This window comes from Pongo abelii, chromosome 11, assembly GCF_028885655.2.
Source record: "Pongo abelii isolate AG06213 chromosome 11, NHGRI_mPonAbe1-v2.0_pri, whole genome shotgun sequence".
Taxonomy (NCBI): Eukaryota; Metazoa; Chordata; class Mammalia; order Primates; family Hominidae; genus Pongo; species Pongo abelii.
Window position 1 is genome coordinate 63,623,172 of NC_071996.2, and position 25,119 is coordinate 63,648,290.

The following is a 25,119-nucleotide window of genomic DNA, read 5'->3' on the forward strand; positions in this document are numbered from 1 at the left end:
GGATATTTCCAGCTCTAACATTTTATATCAAAGAAAAATGTCTGTGGTGCACATGCTGTCTTCTGTTTGCATGTAAAATGTGATGTTTTGCTCTAAGCAGCCTAAAAGAAATACATGTATTTGTAAAGCATTTCCTGAGTTTGCTGGAACACACTTTTATCCCACGAACAGTGAACCTTAAGTTCTCAAGGCAGAAAAGCTGTCTTAAGAGCCTTGTTTGCTTCACCTCTCTTCTGAGTACCTAAGCTCAGGCTCTGCAATTGAGCTTAAACCTTATTACTACAAAGCTTCTTCCAAGTGACTTCTGTAGGCCATAAAGACAACTATAATCAAATTGGGTTTTTACCTCCTGTTTATAAACATGCTTCTTAGGTCAAAAAGTGACTTCTTAAAGGTTAAAAAGCCACTTATCAAATAAACTGAACTTTTAAATTTTCTTACATAAAATGCTTAATCCAAAAATATTTTTGTGTTTACAATTCCTGGGGTTTTTTGTTGTTGTTGTTGTTGTTGTTGTTAAAATGCCTTAACTATTCACATAAAGTATCTTGCTTCAAAAGGAAGTCAGAGCTACAGTCACGAGTGGTTTACAGAATATTTTCTGATAGTCTTTGCTTCATTTCAGTATCGTGCCATGATTGGCTGTTGCTAGCTACAAATAAGGAAGTCTTCAAGTTGGGGGATTTCTCAGTGGAAGTTCCCACTTCAACATAAGGGAGAGCTCTGGAGAGTTTCAGCAGCATTGATAGAGCCTGTGGAAAACACTTTACGACTGTGTAACTGTCTACATCTTTACAGAGGAATAGTCTACAAAGGAAGACTTGTAACCTGGAGAAGAGGTAATCTAATTTCAATAGTTCCTACTGATTCTTAACCTAGGAAAGTGGCCTGGATGTCTTAAACTGAAGTGTTGCAGATGTGTTACCCTCTTACTCTTGCTATGTGAGTAATTTATGACATGATTCAATAATGCCTTTGTAGTCAATGTCATAGTTAGAAATTTGGCCTTTAAAAAATGGCTGGACGTGGTGGGTCATGCCTATAATCCTAGCACTTTGGGAGGCCAAGGTAAGAGGATCACTTGAGCCCAGGAGTTTGAGGCCAGCCTGGGCAACATAGTGAGACCCCATCTCTATTTAATAAATAAATAAATAAATAATGGGGTCCCTAGCCAAGACCAAGGAAAATTTAAAATTTTTTTTTATTTTCTTTCTAACTTTTAAGATAGAATTTATGTCTCTACCTGAATGATTTTTTTAAGTTTATATCTGGAATGAGAGCCTTCTTCAATGAATGATTTTTATAACATAATGTTGATATTATGCTGAAAGATATTTGGCTTAAGTTGTTCATAACTTACTAGGCTGAAAAGTAAATTAAAGTAAAAGTGTATTCACACTTTTTTGGTTATATTTTTAAAAATCGATCCTGGCCTGATCCAGTGTGTCTATTCAAACATTAACTCAAGGCTGGGCACGGTGTCTTACTCCTGTAATCCCAGCACTTTGGGAGGCTGAGGCCGGCAGATCACCTGAGATCAGAAGTTGGAGACCAGCCTGGCCAACATGATGAAACCCCGTCTCTACTAAAATACGAAAAGTAGCTGGGCGTGGTGGCACATGTCTGTAATCCCAGCTACTCAGGAGGCTGAGGCAGGAGAATCACTTGAACCCAGGAGGCAGAGGTTGCAGTGAGCCAAGACAGCGCCATTGCCTAGGCAACAAGAGCAAAACTCTGTCTCAAAATAATAATAATAATAATGATTAACTCAAGTTTAGTATTTTTCTCATCTCATAAAAAGCACATGATAGTGACTATTTCATTACACTAAAGTGTTAATCTTATAGACAATGCTGCATCTCCTTGGACCATTTAAACTTACGCAGTTATAGTAATCTAGTCTTATTCTATTACCAATTAGCCCTTATATTTTCACAACCAAAAATGAATATTAAATACCATGTAATATTTCATTAAGTTATTTTCTTAAGAATAATCATAGGAAAAATGACAGCTCAAAAAGATTAAAAGTCAAGAATTATAGTCACTATTGTTACATTATTATAATAGCTGTCATATTCAAGCTTGTAAGTGGCAGAACCAGGGCTTAAATATAAATTCATATCACCTCTTTATCCAGGGCTTTCTGTTACTACTGCCCTGCATTCTCATAATATTAAAATAATATTTGAGAGATGTCATATCCCAAAAGATGGAGATTCTTATGATAGAAAAAGGAAGATGACTTGGCCATGTTCACGCAGCAACCAAGTCATTTTAGAAGCTAGGTCTTTCTTCTCACTCACCCACTCCCATCTCTTCACTCCCTCTAGGATACATACACTTCCACATGCATACAGGTGGGCACACTAGTGTGCCTCCAAGCAGCTAGCTTCAGAGCCGGAAGAAGATGTGGAGTTGTATACCCAGACTAACCTGCCTTGAGGTTCTGCCCAGCAACCAACTGGGGACCTAGAGCAATGTCTAGTTACTTCTTTTAAACACTTATGACATTGAGTCATAGAGATAACTAACTAGATGATTAAAAATAAATAAAGCTCTCCTGAAAAAGTTCTGATTAGAATTTCATGAAACTTATGCACTAATTTGAGGAAAGTGATCATCCTTATAGCATAGAAACTTCCTGCCTGAATATTCTATTAATATGTCTCTAATGTATTAAGGCCTCAGTAGACATAAAAGTTCTTTATCATTAAATGTATTCCAATATATTTTGTTTTGTCTTCTTGTGTGTGTAGTAAAGGTACTTGATAGGGATATTCTTTCCACTATATTTTCTAACTAATTATTGCTGGCTTCTTATTTTCACAATTTTATCTTTCATCTAGCAATTTTATAGATCCCTCATTTTTTCTAAATTACTTTAGGTAATTAACATGTGATGCCTAGACAGAAAAAAATACAATTATGTATTATCCCTTTTTTTCCTCACCACATTGGCCAGAATTTCTGGAACAGTGTTTAATAACAGAGAAGAGAGCAGTCAACCTTGTCTTGTTTCTGATCTCTGTGGGAATTTCCCTAGTGGTTAACATTAAGAATGAGGTTGGCTGTTGGTTTGAGATAAGTACATTTATCATAAAAACCAAATAATTGCCAAGTACCTTGTTTACTAGAGGTTTATTTAAAAAAAAAAAATAGAGACTTCATGTTAAACTATACTCGATGTCTTTTGGAGACAGCTGTATGGTTTTTCTACTTCAAACTGTGTAGTGGTCTGCTGTTACACAAGACAGTCATTGCATTTTTAAAAACTCCATGTCATCAAATATCGTGATATTAAAATGATTGCTTTGGTAATAAAGGTAGATTTATAGTTATGAGCTATGTTTTGTTGTTGCTCCAATTAAAATAATAAATTGGTAGTTCAAAATAAACCAACCAAACCTACACGTTTCCTTTTTTTCTGTTCAATCCACATGCTTAGACACCTCTTCTCTATTATTTTGGCTTCATAATTCTGTTCACAACTCAAACTAACAGAAAAAGAATGAAAACAATGTGACATAAGCCAAGTAACCCTATCCAGGCAGAGCAACCAAATAAACAAAGCAGCTGTTCCTATGCTTTGTGCAAAAACCTTCTTCCTATTATGACAGGGCTAGCTGCAGACCGCAATTCAGTTACAACTGTGGTAAGCAAAATGTGTGTCCAAATTGATTAATCTTATATCCAACTTATATTAAGAAAATGTATGCTAAAGAGAAATGTTTGAAATTTGCTAAGAATTTTTAATATTCATATTCAAAACTAGAAGGTTAGTGTGTTTTTTTATATTCATAAGTCTGTAAAAATTAGTCTGTATTTTTATTTTCTAGAACATATCACTGATAGGTTTCAGTTTTAAAATGAGACTAGTTTAATAAAGTAAAATGATAAAAATACCAAAATGTTCCAGTTTCTAAAGAAAATTCAATAGGAGTTATCTGTTCCTTGAAATGTTTAAAGAAGAATCCATAATACTGTTGGGCCTTGGCATCCCCTTTTGAAAATAATTCTTTAAATGCTTACAATGTCTTCCATTGTTATTGATCTATTTGGGGTTTATGCTATTTTTCATGCAGCTTAGTTTACTTGCTTTTGCTTAGAAATTATTCTTTTTAAAAATTTTTCAAATATATTGACATACATGGTATTCTCTTGAACTTTTTAAAATCATCTCCATAACTATGTGTATAACCCTTTTTCATGATGCATTTTGTCCATTTGTTTTTTTCTCTCTTTTTTTTCTGATTGGATGTCAGAACTAATCTCTTGGATCTATTCCTTCTATAATTAGCTCTTTGTAAAATTGTTTTTGCTTTATCTTTGTTAATATTTTCTCAATGCCTTTATTTTAGACTATTTTACTTTTCTAAGTTTGTGAGCTGAACTCTTAGTTCATTTATTGTTATTCTTTCTTCTTTTATAATGAAAATATTTAAGGCTAGGAGTTTTTTAGTAATATTTTAACATCTTACAACTCCTGATATATTTCTTTCACATTTCACTGTCTTACAGTTTTTAATTGAAGTTTTATTTCCTCTTTGATCAGATTTATTTAGGATAGTAAAGGGTTTTTTTAAATTAATAGTCTGTCTTTTTAAAAACCATTTTAGATTTAGAGAAAAATTGAGCGAACACTACAGAGAATTCACATATACCACCCTTCCTACCTCCACCACTCACAGCATGCCCTATTATTAACAACTTGCATTAGTATGGCACATTTGTTACAATTTATGAACCAGTATAGGTACATTATTATTAACTCAAGTCCATAGTTTATTCGGGTTTTCTTATTTTTTCCCTTTTTAAAACTGAGATGAAATTCATATAACACAAAACTAATCATTTTAAAATGAACAATTCAGTGGCATTCAGTACACTGACAATGTTGTGTAAGCACCACCTCTATCTAGTTTCAAAACATTTTTACCAACCCAAAAGGAAACAGTGTACTATTAAGCAGTTGTTCTGCATTTCTGACTCCCCTCAGTCCCCGGCAACCACAAATCCGCATTCTGTCTCTGGATGCATCTATTCTGAATATTTCATATAAGTGAAACCAAACAGTGTGACTTTCTTCTTTATTATTATTTTACTTTAAGTTCTGAGATACAAGTGCAGAACGTGTAGGTTTGTTACATATATATACGTGTGCCATGGTGGTTTGTTGCACCTATCAACCTGTCATCTAGGTTTTAAGCACTGCATGCATTAGCTATTTATCCCTCCTTCCTCTTGCCCCTCAATCCTGACTGGCCCCAGTGTATGTTGTTCCCCTCCCTCTGTCCATGTGTTCTCATTGTTCAACTCACGGTTATGAGTTAGAACATGCGATGTTTGGTTTTCTGTTCCTGTGTTAGTTTGCTGAGGATGATGGCTTCCAGCTTCATCCATGACACTGCAAAGGACATGATCTCATTCTTTTTTATGGCTGCATAGTATTCCAGGTGTATATGTACACATTTTCTTTATCCTGTCTATCACTGATGGGCATTTGGATTGGTTCCATGTCTTTGCTATTGTAAATAGTGCTGCACAAAACATATGTGTGCATGTGTCTTTATAGTATAATGATGTATATTCCTTTGGGTATATACCCATTAATAGGATTGCCTTGTCAAATGGTATTTCTGGTTCTAGATCCTTGAGGAATCGCCACACTGTCTTCCACAATAGTTGAACTAATTTACATTTCCACCAACAGTGTAAAAGCATTCCTATTTCTCCAAAGCCTCGTCAGCATCTATTGTTTCTTGTTTGTAATAATCACCTTTCTGACTGGCATGAGATGGTATCTCATTGTGGGTTTGATTTGCATTTCTCTAATGATCAATAATGTTGAGCTTTTTTCCATATGTTTGTTGGCTGCATAAATGTCTTCTTTTGAGAAGTGTCTATTCATATCCTGTGCCCACTCCTTGATGGGGTTGTTTTTTTCTTGTAAATTTGTTTAAGTTCCTTGTAGATTCTGGATATTAGACCTTTTTCAGACGGGCAGATTGCAAAAATTTTCTGCCATTCTGTAGGTTGATGCTCACTCTAATGATAATTTCTTTTGCTGTGCAGAAACTCTTTAGTTTAATTAGATCTGATTTGTCAATTTGGCTTTTGTTGCAGTTGCTTTTGGCATTTTCGTCATGAAGTCTTTGCCCATGCCTATGTCATGAATGGTCTTACCTAGGTTTTCTTCCAAGGATTTTATGGTTTTAGGTCTTATGTTTAAGTCTTTAATCCATCTTGAGTTAATTTTTGTATAACGTGTAAGGAAGGGGTCCAGTTTCAGTTTTCTGCATATGGCTAGCCACTTTTCCCGACACCATTTATTAAATGGGGAATCCTTTCCCCATTGCTTGTTTTTGTCCCGTTTGTCAAAGATCAGATGGTTGTAAATGTGTGGTGTTATTTCTGAGGTCTCTGTTCTGCTCCATTGGTCTACATGTCTGTTTTGGTACCAGTACCATGCTCTTTTGGTTACTCTAGCCTTATAGTATATTTTGAAGTCTGGTAGCGTGATGCCTCTAGCTTTGTTCTTTTTGCTTAGGATTGTCTTGGCTATATGGACTCTTTTGGGGTTTCCATATGAAATATAAAGTAGTTTTTTTCTAATTCTGAGAAAAATGTCAGTGGTAGTTTGATGGAAATAGCATTGAGTCTATAAATTACTTTAGGCAGTATGGCCATTTTCATGATGTTGATTCTTCCTATCCATGAGCATGGAATGTTTTTCCATTTGTTTGTATCCTCTCTTATTTCCTTGAGCAGTAGTTTGTAGTTCTCTGAAGAGGTCCTTCACATCCCTGGTTAACTGTATTCCTAGGTATTTTATTCTCTTTGTAGCAATTGTGAATGAGACTTCATTTAGCTTTGGCTCTCTGCTTGTCTATTATTGGTGTATAGGAATGCTTGTGATTTTTGCACACTGATTTTGTATCCTGAGACTTTGCTGAAGTTGCTTATTAGCTTAAGGAGGCTTGGGGCTGAGATTATGGGGTTTTCTAAATATAGACTCATATCATCTGCAAACAGAGACAATTTGACTTCTTCTCTTCCTATTCGAATATGCTTTATTTCTTTCTCTTGCCTGATTGCCCTGGCCAGAACTTCCAATACTATGTTGAATAGGAGTGGTGAGAGAGGGCATCCTTGTCTTGTGATGGTTTTCAAATGAAATGCTTACAGCTTTTGCCCATTTAGTATGACATTGGCTGTCATAAATAGCTCTTTTTATTTTGAGATATGTTCCATCAATGCCTAGTTTATCAAGAGATTTTAACATGAAGGGATGTTGAATTTTATTGAAGGCCTATTCTGCTTCTATTGAGATAACCACGTGGTTTTTGTCATTGGTTCTGTTTATGTGATGGATTACATTTACTGATTTGCGTATGTTGAACCAACCTTGCATCCCAGGGATGAAGCTGACTTGATCTTGGTGGATAAGCTTTTTGGTGTGCTTTTGGATTCGGTTTGCCAGTACTTTATTGAGGATTTTTGCATTGATGTTCATCAGAGATATTGGCCTGAAGTTTCTTTTTTTGTTGTGTCTCTGCCAGGTTTTGGTATCAGGATGATGCTGGCCTCATAAAATGAGTTAGGGAGGAGTCCCTCCTTTTCAATTGCTTGAATTGTTTCAGAAGGAATGGTACAAGCTCCTCTTTGTACCTCTGGTAGAATTCATCCATGAATCCATCTGGTCCTGGGCTTTTGTTGGTTGGTAGGGTATTAATTACTGCCCCAATTTCAGAACTTGTTATTGGTCTATTCAAGTATCACTTCTTTCTGGTTTAGTCTTGGGAGGGTGTATTTGTCCAGGAATTTAACCATTTCTTCTAGATCTTCTAGCTTAATGCGTAGAGGTGTTTATAGTATTTGCTGATAGTAGTTTGTATTTCTGTGAGGTCAGAGGTGATATTCCCTTTATCATTTTTATTGTGTCTATTTGAGTCTTCTCTCATTTCTTTTTTATTAGTCTAGGTAGCCATCTATTTTGTAAATTTTTTCAAAAAAACAGCTCCTGGATTCATTGAGGTTTTGAAGCGTTTTTTGGTGTCTCTATCTCCTTCAGTTCTGTTCTGAACTTAGTTATTTCTTGTCTTCTGCTAGGTTTTGGATTTGTTTGCTCTTGCTTCTCTAGCTCTTTTAATTGTGATGTTAGGGTGTCAATTTCAGTTCTAGCTTTCTGATGTTGGCATTTAGTGCTATAAACTTCCCTCTTAACACTGCTTTAGCTGTGTCCCAGAGATTCTGGTACATCATCTCGTTGTTCTCATTGGTTTCAAAGAACTTCTTGATTTCTGCCTTAATTTCATTATTTACCTAGGAGTCATTCAGGAGCACGTTGTTCAATTTCCATGTAGTTGTGTGATTTTGAGTGAGTTTCTTAATCTTGATTTCTAATTTGATTGCACTCTGGTCTGAGAGACTGTTATAATTTCAGTTCTTTTACATTTGCTGAGGAGTGTTTTACTTCCAATTATGTGGTCTATTTTAGAATAAGTGCCATGTGGTACTAAGAAGAATGTATATTCTGTTGATTTGGGGTGGAGAGTTTTGTAGATTTCTATTAGGTCCACTTGATCCAGAGCTGAGTTCAAATCCTGAATATCCTTGTTAATTTTCTGTCTCATTGATCTGTCTAATATTGACAGTGGGGTATTCAAGTCTCTCAATATTATTTTGTGGGAGTCTAAGTCTCTTTGCAGGTCTCCAAGAACTTGTTTTATGAATCTGGTTGCTCCTGTATCAATTTTCTGTCTCGTTGATCTGTCTAATATTGACAGTAGGGTGTTAAAGTCTCCCACTATTATTGTGTGGGAGTCTAAGTCACTTTGTAGGTCTCTAAGAACTTGCTTTATGAATCTGGGTGCTCCTGTATTGGGTGCATATATATTTAGGATGGTTAGCTCTTCTTGTTGCATTGATCCCTTCACCATTATGTAATGCTCTTCTTTGTCTTTTTTGATCTTTGTTGGTTTAATGTCTGTTTTGTTAGAGACTAGGATTGCAACCCCTGCTTCTTTTTTTTTTTTTTTTTTTTTTTTTTTTTGCTTTCCATTTGCTTGGCAAGTGTTCCTCCATCCCTTTATTTTGAGCCTATGTGTGTCTTTGCATGTGAGATAGGTCTCCCAAACACACCACAATGATGAGTCTTGACTCTTTATCCAATTTGCCAGTCTATGTCTTTTAGTTGGGGCATTTAGCTCATTTACATTTAAGGTTAATAATGTTATATTTGAATTTGATCCTGTCATCATGATGCTTTCTGGTTATTTTGCACACTAGTTGATGCAGTTTTTTCATAGTGTCATTGGTCTTTGTTGATGTTTATATTTTGGTGTGTTTTTGCAGTGGCTGGTACCAGTTTTTCCTTTCCATAGTTAGTGCTTCCTTCAGAAGCTCTTGCAAGACAGGCCAGGTAGTGATGAAATCCCTCAGCATTTGGTTGTCTGGAAAGGATTTTATTTCTCTTTCTCTTATGTAGTTTGGCTGGATATGAAATTTTGAGTTGAAAATTCTTTTCTTTAAAATATTGGCCCCCACTCTCTTCTGGCTTGTAGAGTGTCTGCTGAGAAGTCCACTGTTAGTCTGATGGGCTTCCCTTTGTAGTTTACCTGGCCTTACTCCCCAGCTGCCCTTAACATTTTTTCCTTCATTTCAACCTTGGAGAATCTGATGATTATGTGTCTTGGGGTTGATCTTCTAGTGGAGTATCTTAGTGGTGTTCTCTGTATTTCCTGAATTTGAATGTTGGCCTGTCTTTCTAGTTTGGGGAAGTTCTCCTGGATAATATCCTGAAGTGTGTTTTCCAACTTGATTCCATTCTCCCCGTCTTTTTCAGGTACTCCAATCAATCATAGGTTAGGTCTTTTTACATAGTCTCATATTTCTCAGAGGTTTTGTTCATTCCTTTTCATTCTTTGTTCTCTAATCTTGTCTTCATGCCTGATTTCAGCAAGATGATCTTCAAACTCTGATATCCTTTATTCCGCTTGGTCAATTCGGCTATTGATACTTGTGTATGCTTCACGAAGTTCTCGTGCTGTGTTTTTCAGCTACATCAGGTAATTTGTGTTCCTCTCTAAACTGGTTATTCTATTTAGCAGCTCCTATAGCCTTTTATCAAGCTTCTTAGCTTCTTTGCATTGGGTTAGAACATGCTCCTTTAGCTCAGTGGAGTTTACTACTCACCTTCTGAAGCCTACTTCTGTCAATTTGTCCATCTCATCCTCCGTCCAGTTCTGCGTCCTTGCTGGAAAGGCATTGTGATCATTTGGAGGAGAAGAGGCACTCTGACCTTTTGGGTTTTCAGAGTTTTTTTGTTCTTTCTCATCTTCACAAGTTTGTCTAGTTTTGATCTTTGAGGTTGCTGACCCTTGGATGGGGTTTTTGTGGGGAATTTTTTTGTTGATGCTGTTGTTGTTGCTGTCTGTTTGTTTGTTTTTCTTTCAAAGGTCAGGTCCCTCTTCTGTAGGACTGCTGCAGTTCACTGGGGATTCACTACAGACCTTATTCATCTGGTGTTTGCTCTTGCGCCTGGAGACATCACTCGAGAAGGCTGGAGAACAGAAAAGATGGGTGCCTGCTCCTTCCTCTGGGATCTCTGACCTTGAGGGGCACGAACCAGTTGGCAGTAGGAATGCTCCTATATAGGGTGTCTGACAACCCCTGTTGGAGGGTCTCACCCAGTTGGGTGTCATGGGGAGCAAGACCTGTTTAATGAAACACTTTGACTATCCCTTGGTGGAGGGGGTGTGCTTTGCTGGGGGGAACCCACTCATCTGGGCTGCCTAGATTCCTCAGAACTAGCAGGAGGAAAGACTAAGTCTGCCGGTCCATGGAGACCACAGCACCCCTCACCCTAGGGGCTCAGCCCCAGGGGGATCAGAGTTCTGTCCCTGAGTCCCTGGCTAGAGTTGTTGGAGTTCCTGCAGGGAGGCCCTGCCCAATAAGGAGGGATGAGTCAGGGTTAGGCTTGAAGAGGGTTTGGCCGCAGTTTGCCACAGCTGGTGTGTTGGGGTGGGGGTGTGGGAGTTACTGCTTGGGACCAAGCCATCCAGCCTCCCTGGCTCCAGCAGGGGAAAAGTGCAGCCTGGAGCTATAGAGATGGCTGTTGCCCTTCCCCCACCCTGGGAACTTAGTGTGTTAGGTGGCTATCAGTCCCAGTGTTGGCTACCATCTCTCCCCCAAGGAGCTCAAACAGCTTGGACAGCAGACAGCTGCAGTTGTGATGCTGACTGCCCCGCCCCTGGGAACTTAGCAGGCTTAAGCAGATTCTAGCTGAGTGGCTGTTGAGAATCAGTGCCACTCCGTGCTTGGGACACTAGGCCCTGGTGGTGTGGGCTCACTAGTGGGATCTTCTGATCTGTGGGTTGCACAGTTCCATGAAAAAAGCATGGTTTCCCAGGCTGGGTAGCAAACTCACTCACTGCCTCCCCTGGCTGTGGGCTGGGGGCTTCCCTGCTGCATGTGGCTCTCAGGTGGGCCACCGCACCATAATGGTCTTCCTTCCTCTCTGAGGGTCACGCCAGCCACCTGGTCAGTTCTGATGACAGAACCTGGATACCTCCATTGCCAGTGAAGCATTTGCACGCTATTATAGTTCTTTTTGATGGGAGCCTCCAATTGCTGCTCCTTCTAGTCGGCCATCTTGGCCTCACCTGTGACTTTCTTAAACTGTCTTTTTTTTACTTAGCACAATGGTTTTGAGTTTCATCCATGTTGTAGCATGTATCAGTACTTCATTTCTTTTTATGGCTGAATAATATTCTATTATATGTATATACCACAAATTATTTATCCATTCATCTGTTGATGGATAGGGTATTTGGTCTGTCTTCACTTTTGGACTATTGTAAATCATGCTGTTATGAACATGTATTTACATGTGTTTGTTTCAGTACCTGTTTTCAGTTCTTTTGGGTATATAGCTATCAGTGGAATTCTGGGGTCATATGGTAATTCTATGTTTAGCATTTTAAGGAACTGGCAAATTATTTTCCACAGTGGTTGAACTATTTTACACTCCAACCAGCAATGTATAAGGCTTCCAATTTTTCCACATCCTCCTCCACACTTGTTATTTTCTATTTGGGTTCTTATTACAGCCATCCTAGAGAATGTGAAGTGGTAATTCATTGTAGTCCTGATTTGCATTTCCCTGAAGACTAATAATGTCAAGCATTTTTTCATGTGTTTGTTGACCATGTGTAGATCCTCTTTAGATAAATGTCTATTCAAGTCAGTTACCTATGTTTTCATTGGATTGCTTGTCTTTTTGTTGTTGAGTCATAAGAGTTTTTTATATATTCTAGATTCTAGGCCCTTATTAGATATGTGATTTGCAAATATTTTCTCCTTTTCTATAGACTGTCTTTTCAGTGTCTTGACATCTTTCAATGTTTGAAGTTTTAAAAAATTATTAAGTCAAATTTATTTGTTTTCTTGTTTGTTATTTTGGTATCACATCTAAAATCCATTGCCAAATCCAAGGTCATGATGACTTACCCACTTGTGTTTCTCTAAGGGTGCTATTATGGTTTTATCTCTTATATTTAGGTAATTGATCGACTGGGAGTTAATTTTTGTATCTGGTGTGAGGTAGGGGTCCACCTTCTTTCTTTTGCATGTGGTTATCACTTGTCCCAGCATCATTTGTTGAAGAGACTATTTTTTCTCCATTAAGTGGTCTTGGCACCCTTATAACGGTTTATTTTTGGACTCTCAGTTCTATTCCTTTGGTCCATATGTGTATCTTTATGCTAGTGCCATGCTGTTTTGATTACTGTAGCTTTGTAGTCAGTGTTGAAATTGGGAAGTGTGAGTCTTCCAACTTTGTTTTTCTTTTGCAATATTCTTCTGGCTACACTTGCAATTTAATATGAATTCCAGAATCAGCTTTTCAATTTCTGCAAAAAAAAAAAAATAGGCCATTGAAATTTCAATAGCAATTGCATTGAATCTGGAGATCAATTTGTGGAGTATTGCCATCTTAATAATATTAAGTCTTCCAATCCATGGACATAGGATGTCTTTCTACTTACTTAGGTCTTCTATAATTTCTTTCAGAAATGTTTTGTAGTTTTCAGTCTATAACTATTTACCTCTTTGGTTAAGTTTATTCCTAGGCATTTTTTTTTGGATGCCACTGTAAATAGAATTTTCTTAATTTCCTTTTAAGAGGGTTCATTGGCAATGTATAGAAACAACTGATTTTTGAGTGTTTATATCATACCCTGTAACTTTGCTAAATTCATTTATTAGCTCTAGTAGCTTTCTTGTGAATACTTTGGGAGTTTTCATATATAGGATAATATCATCTAAGGATAGAAATAGTTTTACCTCTTCCTTTCCAATTCGGATGGCTTTTATTTCTTTTTCTTGTCTAATTGCACTGGCTACTATTTCCTGGACAGTGTTAAATAGCAGTGGTGAAAGAAAGTGTCCTTGTCTTGTTCCTAATCCTAGGGAGAAAGTTTTTAGTATTTCACCATTTGATATGTTGCTACCTGAGGGTTTTTCATAAATGCTCTTTATTATGTCAAGGAAGTTCCCTTCTAATCCTAGTTTTCTGAGGAATCATGGAAGGGTGTTGGTTTTTTTCAGATGCCTTTTTGCATCAGTGGAGACAATCGTGGGGTTTTTTTTCCATTTTTCTATGATGTGGTGCATTGCCTGGAATGATTTTCTTATGTTGAACCACCCTTGTGTTACAGGGATAAATCACACTTGATCATGATGTATAATACACTTAATAGGCTATTGGATTTAGTTTGCTAGTATTTTGTGGAGAATTTTTGCATCTATATTCACAAGGAATATTGGTTTTTAGCTTTCTTTTTTATCACATCTCTGTCTGGCTTTGGTATAAAGTCAAGGCTAGCCCCATAGAATGAGTTAGTAAGCATCCTTTCCACCCGTTTTTTCTCTAGCAGTTTGAAAATTTGGTGTTATTTAAGTGCATGGCAGTACTCACCAGTGAAGCTATCTGGTTCTGATGGCTTCTTTGTGGGGAGATTTTTGGTTATTGATTCAATCTCTGTATTATTATCAGTCTGTTCAGATTTCCTATTTCCTCTTTACTTAGATTTAGTAGTCTGTGTGTTTTTAGGAATTTGTACAGTTCATCTAGATTATCTAATTGGTTGATCTACAACTGTTCCATAACATAATATTTATAATACTTTGTATTTCTATTTGGTTGGCGGTAATGTCCTCACTTTCATTTTTGATTTTAGTTATTTATTTCTTCTTCCTCTTTTTCTTATTGATTTAGATAAAGTTTTGTCAATTTTTTTGATCTTTTCCAAGAACCAACTTCTAGTTTCATTGATTCTCTCAACTGTTTCTATTCTCTATTTCGTTTATCTCTTCTCTAATCTTTATTAGTTTCATCCTTGCTAGCTTTAGATTTAGTTTGCTCTTCCTTTTCCAGTTCCTTGAGGTATAAAGTTAGATTATTGATTTCAAATCTTCTTCTTCTTCTTTTTCTTTTTTTTTTTGAGATGGAGTCTCACTCTGTCTCCCAGGCTGGTGCAATCTTGGCTCACTGCAATCTCTGCCTGCCAGGTTCAAGCAATTCTCCTGCCTCAGCCTCCCAAATAGCTGGGATTACAGGCACATGCATACCACCACACCAAGCTAATTTTTGTATTTTTAGTAGAGCCGAGGTTTCACCATGTTGGCCAGGCTGGTCTCAAACTCCTGACCTCAAGTGATCTGCTTGTCTCGACCTCCCAAAGTCCTGGGATTACAGGCGTGAGCCAGCATGCCCAGCTCTCAGATCTTTTTTAATATGAACATTTACTGCTATTAATTTCCCTCTGAGCACCGTTTTTACTGCATCCCATGTATTTTGATACATTGCAATTTTGTTTTTATTCTTCTCCAAGTAAATCTAATTTTCCTATGATTTATCCTTGTGACTCATTTGTTGTTTAAGAATGTGTTGCTTAATTTGCACATATTTGTAAATTTTTTAGTTTTCCTTGTATTAACTTCTAGTTTTATTCCATTTTGGTTGGAGAAGATACTTTGTATGATTTCAATCTTTTTAAATATATTAAGACTTTTTGTGGCCTAACATTTGATCTATCTTGGGGAAGATTCCATATCCACTTGAGAAGAATGTATATTCAGCTTTTTTGGGTGGAATGCTCTACATGTCTGCTAGGTCTAGTTGGTTTATACTATTTTTCAAGTTGTCTATTTTCCTTTGGATCTTCTGTTTTTCTATTTATTATTAAAAGTGACATAATATAGTCTTCAGTGACTATTGTAGTACTGTCTATTTCTCCCTTCAAGTCTGCCAATGTCTCTTTCATATATTTTTGGGCCCTGTTATTTGATGGATATATGTGTATAATTGCTATATCTTCTTGATGAATTATCTTTTTGTCAATACATAATATCCTTCTTTGTCTCCTGTAACAGTTTTTTACTAAAAGTCTATTTTCTCTAATATTAGTTTGGCCATGCCATCTCTCTTTTGGTTACTATTTGCATGAAAAATCTTCTTCCATAATTTCACTTTAATCTATTGGTCTTTGCATCTAAACTAAGTCCTTTGCAGATAACATATGATTTGATCATTTGATCATGTTGTATTATCCATTCTGCCAAGCTCTGCCTCTTGATTGAAGAGGTTAATCCATCTACATTTAAAGTAATTATTGATAAGGAAGGTCTTACTTCTGCCATTTTGCTATTTGATTTCTGTATGTTCTATACCATTTTTCTATTTCTCACTTCTTCCAATACTGTCTTATTTTCTATTTTAGTTTATTCTTAGTGGTATACCATTTTATTCTCTTCCATTTTCTTTTGTGATTTTTAAAAAATATTTTCTTAGTCATTACCATGTGAATTACAATTAACAACCTAAATTTATAACAACCTAATTTTAACTGATACCAACTTAGTTTCAGTAACATACAAAAACTCTACTACTAAGCAGCTTAATCACCCCTTATGTGTTGTTGTCACAAATTATATCTTTATAAGTTGTGTGCCAGATTTATAATTATTTTTAAGGATTTGTCTTTTAAATCATATACGAAATAAAAAGAGGAGTTACAAACCAAAATACAATTATTCTAGCTTTAATATATTTACCTATGTAGTTGTCTTTACTGAAGTTCTTTATTTCTTTATATGACCTCAAATTATCTCCTAGTAGTCAGCCTGAAAGACTCCCTTTATCATTTCTTTAGGGTAAGTCTACTAACACCAAGCTCCTTCTGCTTTCATTTATCTCAAAATGTCTTAATTTCTTCTTTATTTTTGAAGGATAGTCTTGCCATTTATAGAATTGTTGGTTTACACTTTTTTCTAGCACTTTATATATGTCATTCTACTATTTTCTGTTCTTCATAGTTTCAAAGCAAAATTGGCTGTTAATCTTATTGATGATACCTTGACATAATGTGTCACTTCTTTCTTGCTGCTTTCAATATTCTCTCTTTGTCCTCAATTCAAAAATTGCCTCAAAAATTGAGAGTATCTGTACAATGAAATAATATATGAACAGGACCTGGCATACAGAAGGACCTCAATAAATACTGGGTAATATAAATGATTCCTGTTATTTAGTGGGTGATTCTACATGCATTTGATTTTTAATTTAAATAATTAGCCATAATTGTAACTTAAAATGTCTAAAAATTCACACTGAGAAGGTCTAGAAATTGGACTTACTAGAAAAAGACTTTCAGTCAATTGTCTTAAATATGCCCAAAGAGCTAAAGGATAATTTGATTATAATGCCTCAGTGTGGATTTCTTTGAGTTCATTCTACTTAGAGTTCACTGAGCAACTTGAATAAGCTGGTTCAGACTTTTAACAAATTGGGAAGTTTTCAGCCATTATTTCTTCAAATATTTTTTCTGCTTCATTTCTCTCATTTCTCCTTCAAGACTCCCACAATGCATAGTAGGTAAGCTTGATGTTAACTCTCTTATCACATTCTCTGACTCTTTCTTCTGCTTGCTGAAATCTGCTATTGAACCCCTATAATTAATTTTCCATTTGTTATTGTACCATTCAGCTCCAGAATTACTATTTGCTTCTGTTTTATAATTTATATCATGTTTTTATATTCTCCTTTTGTACATAAACCATTTTCCTGATTTCTTTTAGTTCTTTGTCCATGGTTTTCTTCAGTTCTTTGGGCATATTTAAGGCAACTGATTGAAAGTCTTTTTCTATTAAGTCCAATATAGAGACCTTCTCAGTATGAACTTTTAAAGACATTTTAAGTGATAATTATGACTTTTTATTTAAATTAAAAATCAGGCTGGGTGTGATCCCAATTCACACCTGTAATCCCAGCACTTTGGGAAGCAGAGGCAGATGGATCTCTTGAGCTCAGGAGTTTAATACCAGCCTGGGCAACATGGTGAAACCCTGTCTCTACAAAAAATACAAAAATTAGCCAGGCATGATGGTGCACGTCTGTAGTCCCAGCTACTCAGGAGCATAAGGTGGGAGAATCACATGAGCCCAGGAAGTCAAGGCTGCAATAAGCCAAGATCATGCCCTGCACTCCAGCCTGGGTGACAACAGTGAGACCCTGTCTCAAAAAAAAAAAAAAAAAAAATCAACTGCATGTAGAACCACCTACTAAGTTACAGGAATTTTCTATATTACCCAATATTTACTGCAGTCCTCCTGTAGGCCAGGTCTTGTTCATACATTATTTTGTTGGACAAGTACACTAGACCTTTGACAGGAGAAGAAACTGAGGCACAGGATTAGTAAAGTCATATGATTAGTAAATGGCAATACCAACATATGAACGAGGCAACTTTAACACAGAACTCTCACTTACAATCATCATGCTTTAGCTTCTCTCAGCTGTAGTTTGCCTTCATGAGGGCAATGATAACCTAAGACTCTGCCTAGTGAGTACAAGTTTCTCTAACATCAGTCATAATGGCCATCCTAAGCTTAAAAACATCCAAACATGTATCTTGAAATTTCAAGCATAATGCATGTCATAAAGAGGAAAGGACAGGTAAAATAGGAGCCCACAGCTGAGCCCACAGTCTTAACCTAGAAAGGAAATCAAGTGTGGCCTAGCTTAGAATCAGATCATTCAGTAGAGGACTCAACAGATCAGGTAAAATATGAGGAAAACATGTTCTAGGCTGAGGAAAGCAGCAAATACCTGAAAAGGACAAAAGAGTGATCACTTAAGGTATTAAAAGAAGCCCAAAATCACCAGGAAGAAGAAGCAGGACATAAGTCTGGAGAGTTAGGAAGATGCCTTATTCCAGGATTAAGATTTTGGATTTTATCCTAAAGGTGAGGGGAAGACATTTAATAGTTGTAGGTGGTAAAGAAACATAACAACATAGAATCTGACAAGGGAGAAAGTGCGGCAAACAATTAGGAGGTTAGCATTGTAACTATGAGTTGATGGTGGCTTGAACAAGGGGTAGGAATGGAGATAGATAGTGGCAATGGGGACATAGAGCGTAAGCATGCAAGAAATACTGCAGAGGAGTACTTACATGATGTACCTGATTGGGTGACAGATTGAATGCTGGGAATTAAGATATTTAAATCTTTTTATGTGGACAATGTTTTAATTTCTTTCTTCCTCTATTAACATAAAAATTAAGCATACACTTTTTTTTTTTTTTTGAAACAGAGTCTCACTTTGTTGCCCAGGCTGGAGTGCAGTGGAGCCATCTCAGGTCACTGCAACCTCTGCCTCCCAGGTGCAAATGATTCTTGGGTGCCTCAGCCTCCTAAGTAGCTGGGATTACAGACGTGTACCACAATACCTGGCTAATTTTTGTATTTTTAGTAGAGACGAATTTTCTCCATGTTGGCCAGGCTGGTCTCGAACTCCTGGCCTCAAATGATCTGCCTGCCTTGGCCTCCCAAAGTGATAGGATTACAGGCGTGAGCTACCATGCACAGCCAAAAACAAGCGTACACTTTTAAATTCTACTTGTAGTTATTTATCTTCATATTAAAAAAACTAAAATGATACATCTTCAATTATTATACTTAGAATGAGATCCTGTAATTTTCTTATTTCTATATATAGATTAGAAAATGAGTAAAATAGCAGAACACATTTACTTCCTGCCACCTCTTTCCCACCCACTTGCGTATTTGTTGCTGTAATCAGAAAGTTGTGACCATATTATTATTATTAAATTATTTATTAGGTAATAATTTGTATCTTATGTGTCAAAAATTACATTTTTCCATTGCTTTATAGTTGCAACATGTTTTTAATTTATGTTTAAATTATTTCAAATGTTTTCTAATATTTATTTTATATCAAAATTTCACCTTTCTTGAGTTTTTAATTTTGACTTCTTCTTGAATAAGGGAAGCATATCTTCAATTGTTTCAGAAAATGGGTGGTATGATGTTTGAACCTTGAGGTATCTGAGAATGTCTTTGTTTTCCTTTTCTTGAATAAATGATAACTTGAGTAGGCAGACGCTATAGGTCAAATCTTTCCCAGACAACTGTAGATGTTATTCTATTCAGCTTTTGAAGTTTAATGCTGAAGACAAGTTTTTCTTCCTTTGCAATTAATTTTTTTTCCACCTGGATTCTTGTTGAACTTTTTCCATACCTTAGATACCAGAAGCCTTCCTTCACCCTCTTAAGGCTGGACGATGGCCTTTCCAATGTGTTTTCAGAGTACCATATATTACCCCTAATGTAAAATCATAATACCACATTGTATAATAATTGCCTGATTCTTGTATGTATGTCACCCAGTATAGACACCAAGTTCTTTAAAGGTAGGACAGTGTCTTAGTGATCTTTCTACCCCTAATTCTTAGCACACAGCAAATATTCCCAAAATATTCACTGATTAAATTAATGAATTGATAGGGCATTTAATATTGAAATTTTTAACAAGATAGGTCATTAATATATTTCAAAACACATTGAGTCATTTTCATTTTTACGAAGTATTGTATTGGTTCAAAGTATTACTTCAGATAGCTTCTGATATATCTGTGGTCGCCGTCTCTGTTCTATTTACCCCAATCTCTTCTTCAGGAAGAAGTTGGGGCATAATCTTTCTACCATTTCCTTTAATGGTTGTCACCTATTTGTACTTTCCATTCATATTTTGGAAGAGTTTTTCAAGCTTTTACTCTAATCATTGATTTATTATTCTGCAATACTGATTCCACCTTTGATTGTGTCCAAATTATATGTGAATTTTGCCATTGCATGTTGTGTGCATGTGTCCTTACAGCCTTAATTTATCCAACTTTGGTTTTATTTCACCTTGTCTCTAGTTCCCTCCTTATCTTAGTCTAATAGCTTATCATATATTTCATCTCTTTTTGCATAGAAAATACAAAGCAGATTCTCTCCATATACTTCTGCTTCTGGTAAATCATTTTCCAAAGTATTCACTTTCTTTGTATTTTGAAGACTCTCTTTCAGACAGCATAATCTTTTCAAAGGGATGCTTTCTCTTGTAATTACTCGTTCCAAGCCTTGTGTCAACCTTACTACCTGAATGTGTGGATTTTGGTTCTTGACTCTTCTCATTATCTGTCTGATGCTATTAGTTCTTCAGCATAGATGTTGAGCTGGAAGACATATAGACATGCACAGTCAACAGCTAACTTTTTGGCTTGAAGCTGACATTTATCAACTTTGTCACTGCGGGTGTTGGGCTGAGGTGAGATTCCTTACCTTTAATAGCTAGTTACTTTACTATAAAGAGAAGAATTCCTGGTTAATCAGAAACAATGATTTGTCTTTTTCTTGATAAGAACCATATATGAAAAACTAAACCCCCAGAGAAACAAACACCCAGTTCTGTCTGCCCAACCCCTTTCATTATTAGTTTCCTAAGCTTGGACACAGAGCATTACACCTATCCACTCCCTTTGGGTTATTGCTGGTATTCTCTAGGCCATAGCTCCAAAATGGGTCATAGAGAGAGAAACTAATGGGAGAGATTAGGGCAAAGAGGTGTAAAATACTTCTTAGCCATCACACATAGCGGTGGAGTTACGAGTAGGGGCCGTGAGGCAGGTAGCTTCCTTACTATCCTTCCATACCAACACCTTTGCTTGCCTTCCAACAAAAAAGTACATGTCCATTTCAGCTTCACAGTTCTTGCAATAAGTGCAATATCCTATCAAATTCTGGAACTAGGGTGCGTGTCAACAGGGTTATAGCTGCTCTTATGGTACTTTTCTGTGAGTTAGAAAAAGCACCTCTCTGAGAAGACACAGGCTGAAGGAGGCAAGGCTTTGCAACTGAGCACAGCCTGCTCAACCATACACAGTGGCCCTGGTTGTCAGTCTGCCTTCCAAGGCCATTGTGAGTTCTCATGTTTTTCTGATTTTTCATAGGCATTTTAGTTGGAGAGTCTGCAATATAAACAGCCAGTCCAGATGTCATCGTAAATCAGAAGTCAACCAGATTCCATTAATAGTGATATTTCACATCAAAGATTTGACTGAGAACATAACTGACATTCCAAGTCATAGTAAGTGTTTATATTGCCAGGTTTCCTTGTCCTTAGGTTTATATTCAGAATTCTCAATAAATTATTAAGCAGTTTTAAAACTAGGATTCAAAATATTTTTGAGACAGAGTCTTTCTCTGTTATCCAGGCTGGAGTGCAGCGGCGTGATCTTGGCTCACTGAAATTTCTGCCTTCTGGGTTCAAGTGATCCTCCTACCTCAGCCTCCCATATAGCTGGGATTACAGTGTGCACCACCAAACCTGGCTAATTTTTGTATTTTCAGCAGAAACGGGTTTTCACCATGCTGGCCAGCTGGTCTCAAACTCCTGACCTCAAGTGATCAGCCCGCCTTGGCCTCCCGAAGTGCTGGGATTACAGGCGTGAGCCACTGCACCCGTCCAGGTTCCAAAATATCTTTTAAAGGCCTGCAATTCTCCCATTTTATTTTAATAATAATTAATTAATTATTATTAAATAGAGACGTGGTCTCACTATGTTGCCTAGGCTGGTCTCAAACTCCTGTGCTCAAGTGATCCTCTGCCCTTGGCCTCCGAAAGTGTTAGGATTATATGTGTGAGCACCACACCTGGTCAGTTCCCCATTTTCCTGTCATCATACCCAACCTCCAATGCCACATCACTGCACACTAACTTGAGGTATATAATAATATGAGTGAAGGAAAATTGGAATAAAATTATGTCATTATTTTAAAAGATTATTCCTCAAATAAATGTCTCAACTCAATTTCTAACCTTTGTAAAACAAATTGTATGTGAATTCTTAAAAAATCATCATTATAGGAAAAGGAAAATGTTTGATACCATTTTAGCATTGTTTAGAAAATAATTCTACCAGCATTTATGCATATTTCACATATAGGGGAATTATGCAGCCACTTCTCTTCAAGACTACAACATCATGGAAGTGGAAGAGAAAAATACATATTTAAGAAATGTGCATATCTAGCTTATTTCCTTATTCAAAGTTTTTAGCACCTCCATATTTCAAAATGCCTATGCATTCAGCTTTAGACTCTGAGTATATTACTAAATTCCACTATTTCAATCAGAAATCTTCAAACCAGCTTATTTAATTCGCTCAAGCAGTGCTGAATAAACTGGACTTCATCAAAATTAAGAATTTCTGCTTTGCAATAGATATTGTCAAGAGAGTAAAAAGACAAGCCACAGGCAAGGAGAAAATTTTTTGCAAAAGACATATCTGATAAAGGACTGTTATCAAAAATACAAAGAACACTTAAAACTCAACATTTGGAAAACAACCTGATTTAAAAATGGGCCAAAGGCCTTTACCTCCCCAAAGAAGATAACCAGATGGTAAATAAACAGCCATATGAAAAGATCCTCCACATCATATGTCATCAGGGAAATGCAAATTAAAACAACAATAAAATACGACACACATCTATTAGAATGGCCAAAATCCAGAACACTTACAACACCAAATGCTGGCAAGGATTTGGAGCAAGGAACTCTTATTCATTCCTGGTGGGAATGCAAAATGGTAGCCACTTTGGAAGACAATTTGGCAATTGCTTACAAAACTAAACATTCTCTTACCTTATGATCCAGCAATCATACTACTTGGTGTTTATCCAAAGGAGATGAAAACTTATGTCCACACAAAAAAACCTGCACACAGATATTTATAACAGCTTTTTTTCATCACACTGGTGTGAGGAATGTTGATAATGGGGAAGGGCTATGCTTGTGTCGGGGCAGAAAGTATATGGAAAATCTCTGGACATTCCTTTACATTTTGCTGTGAATCTAAAACTGCTCTCAAAAAAAGTTTAAATAATTTTTTTAAAGCAGTACTGTATTGTCATGTTTAACTCAATTACTTATTACAAGAAAACTATTCAACTAGTCAAAACGTTATATAAGAAGTTTCTGTTGGTTAAAAACATTGTTTCAAATATATTTAGGCTTTGACTTTTAAAAGTATACAGCAACATTCAAGATAACTAGACAGAATGCACTGCAACTTGGCAGGTTTTTACATCCTTGGACTTACTGGCCTAAGGAAAGATGTGTAAACATCCATGATTCAGAAATACAGGGAGAAATTGGGGCAGCCAGACCTCATCCTCTTGCCCTAAAGGGAAAAGATATCTTTCTTGCGGTATCTAAGATTTGAATCTTAGAGAATATTCATGCATGGCTAGGAATTGAATAATGGGAAAGTCTTAATTCATGGGAAATTTTCTAATAAAGTTCCACCTCCATTTCCAGCCATTCCTCTTTAACAAATATTTAGTGAAAAATACTACTAGTTGGGGAGAAACCAAATGGGTATGTGTATATGTAGTGTTTCTCAGAGTGTGGACTTTAACCACCTTTAATTACATAAATTTACGAGGATCTGTTGAAAATGCAGGTTCCTGGGCTTCACTCCAGTTGCTCTGAAATGAAAGCTGTAGGAGTCGGTTGGTGAAACTACATTTTGTTTCTCAGGTGATTCTTGTGTACTCTAACTCATATATAGGGTGATGTTATTTATTTACTGGTTATTTATTTACCGGTTATTTATCGTTTGGCAACAAAATCCAGCAAAGACCCACAAGTTACCTTTACACTTGACATAGGATTCTCTTCCGCGGCTGACGCTTTTTTTTTTTTTTTTCCCTAAGAGGCGGGGACTTGGCTGGGCAGGGCAGGGGGAGGGCGCTGGGCGGGGCAGGGAGGGGCGGGGCAGAAGAGCCCCGGGCTGGGCGGGGCAGGGCGGAATGGCCCTGGCCTTGTCGGGTGGAAGGTGAAGAGTTAATGGCTCCGCGCGCAGGCACTGCCCTCTGAACTGGAACAAAAAGCAACTTCCGGTTGGAGTCACTCGGCCAGGCGCCGGCGACCTGAGGGGAGAGGGAGCGCAGCTGAAACCGTGAACTCTGTGAGTAAGAAACTTTGTGAATTGGTGTGTCCGAATCCGTCAAGCACGACGTCGGAGAATTTGTATGCGTGAGCGAGAGGGACGCGCTGACAGTAGGGGCGCCGCAAGGAGAGAAGCGGAGGAGCAGCGGAGACAACCAATTTGCAGTTTGGGGAGGGATTTTGTGCGGGAGGAGCCACGCGAGTCCTTCCCCCGGAGAGGACTCCTTGTGGGGGGGTTTCCGGGCCCGCGATGTCAGCATAGCATCGTCGGCCTCTGCCCCAACGGCTTCAGGGGAGGGACTCGTCCCGGCTGCTTTGCCCGGGAAATGGGGGTGGAAGGGCCTGCGGTGTCGAGGTGAGCAGTGGACCCGCCAGGAACATTCCCGACTTCCTTCGGGAGAGGGACTGCCTCCTAGAATCAAGTAGTATCGTGGTTACTCTTTCGAAAACTTAATTGGTTCTTTCTGTTGCTTTCCCAACGTGGTTGCGCAATTCCCCACTGCCTTCCTGTGGGGTGTCATCATAGCCTGGTCAATGAGAAGTTGGGTAACTTCCCAGAGGGTCACGGAGGGAGTGGGTGGCCAAGGCAGGAAGAACAGGAGCCAACTCCGCCCACAGTGGGAACCCAGGCGTTAGGTGGAGTCCTCACGCCGGTGTAAACTGACTAGCAACGAGTTACAGGCAGAAAAGCTGTGCTTTTCTAGAAGTAGAAAGAGGGGGAGGATAATCAAAGAAGAGCTGTGCCTTTATTG

General features: G+C 37.3%; 1 protein-coding gene and 1 long non-coding RNA gene across 4 annotated transcripts in view; both read left to right on the plus strand.

The window, feature by feature from the left end:
* The first annotated feature begins 731 nt into the window (after positions 1-731).
* On the plus strand, positions 732-23,357 carry LOC129058003 (uncharacterized). The gene is made up of 2 exons (XR_008522813.2): positions 732-839; positions 21,363-23,357. It is a non-coding gene; the product is annotated as an uncharacterized LOC129058003 (long non-coding RNA).
* An 846-nt stretch (positions 23,358-24,203) lies between these two features.
* Positions 24,204-25,119, plus strand: part of TANK (TRAF family member associated NFKB activator) — a 75,642-nt gene continuing 74,726 nt past the window's right edge. Inside the window, exon 1 of one of the 3 annotated variants that reach the window (XM_024243448.3) lies at positions 24,204-24,386. Coding sequence is in view for 1 of the 3 variants with exons in the window: in XM_024243447.2 (XP_024099215.2) it covers positions 24,451-24,722 (272 nt within the window). In the remaining 2 variants the exon portion in view is untranslated. The other 2 variants (XM_024243447.2, XM_009237776.4) reach the window with 2 other exon arrangements.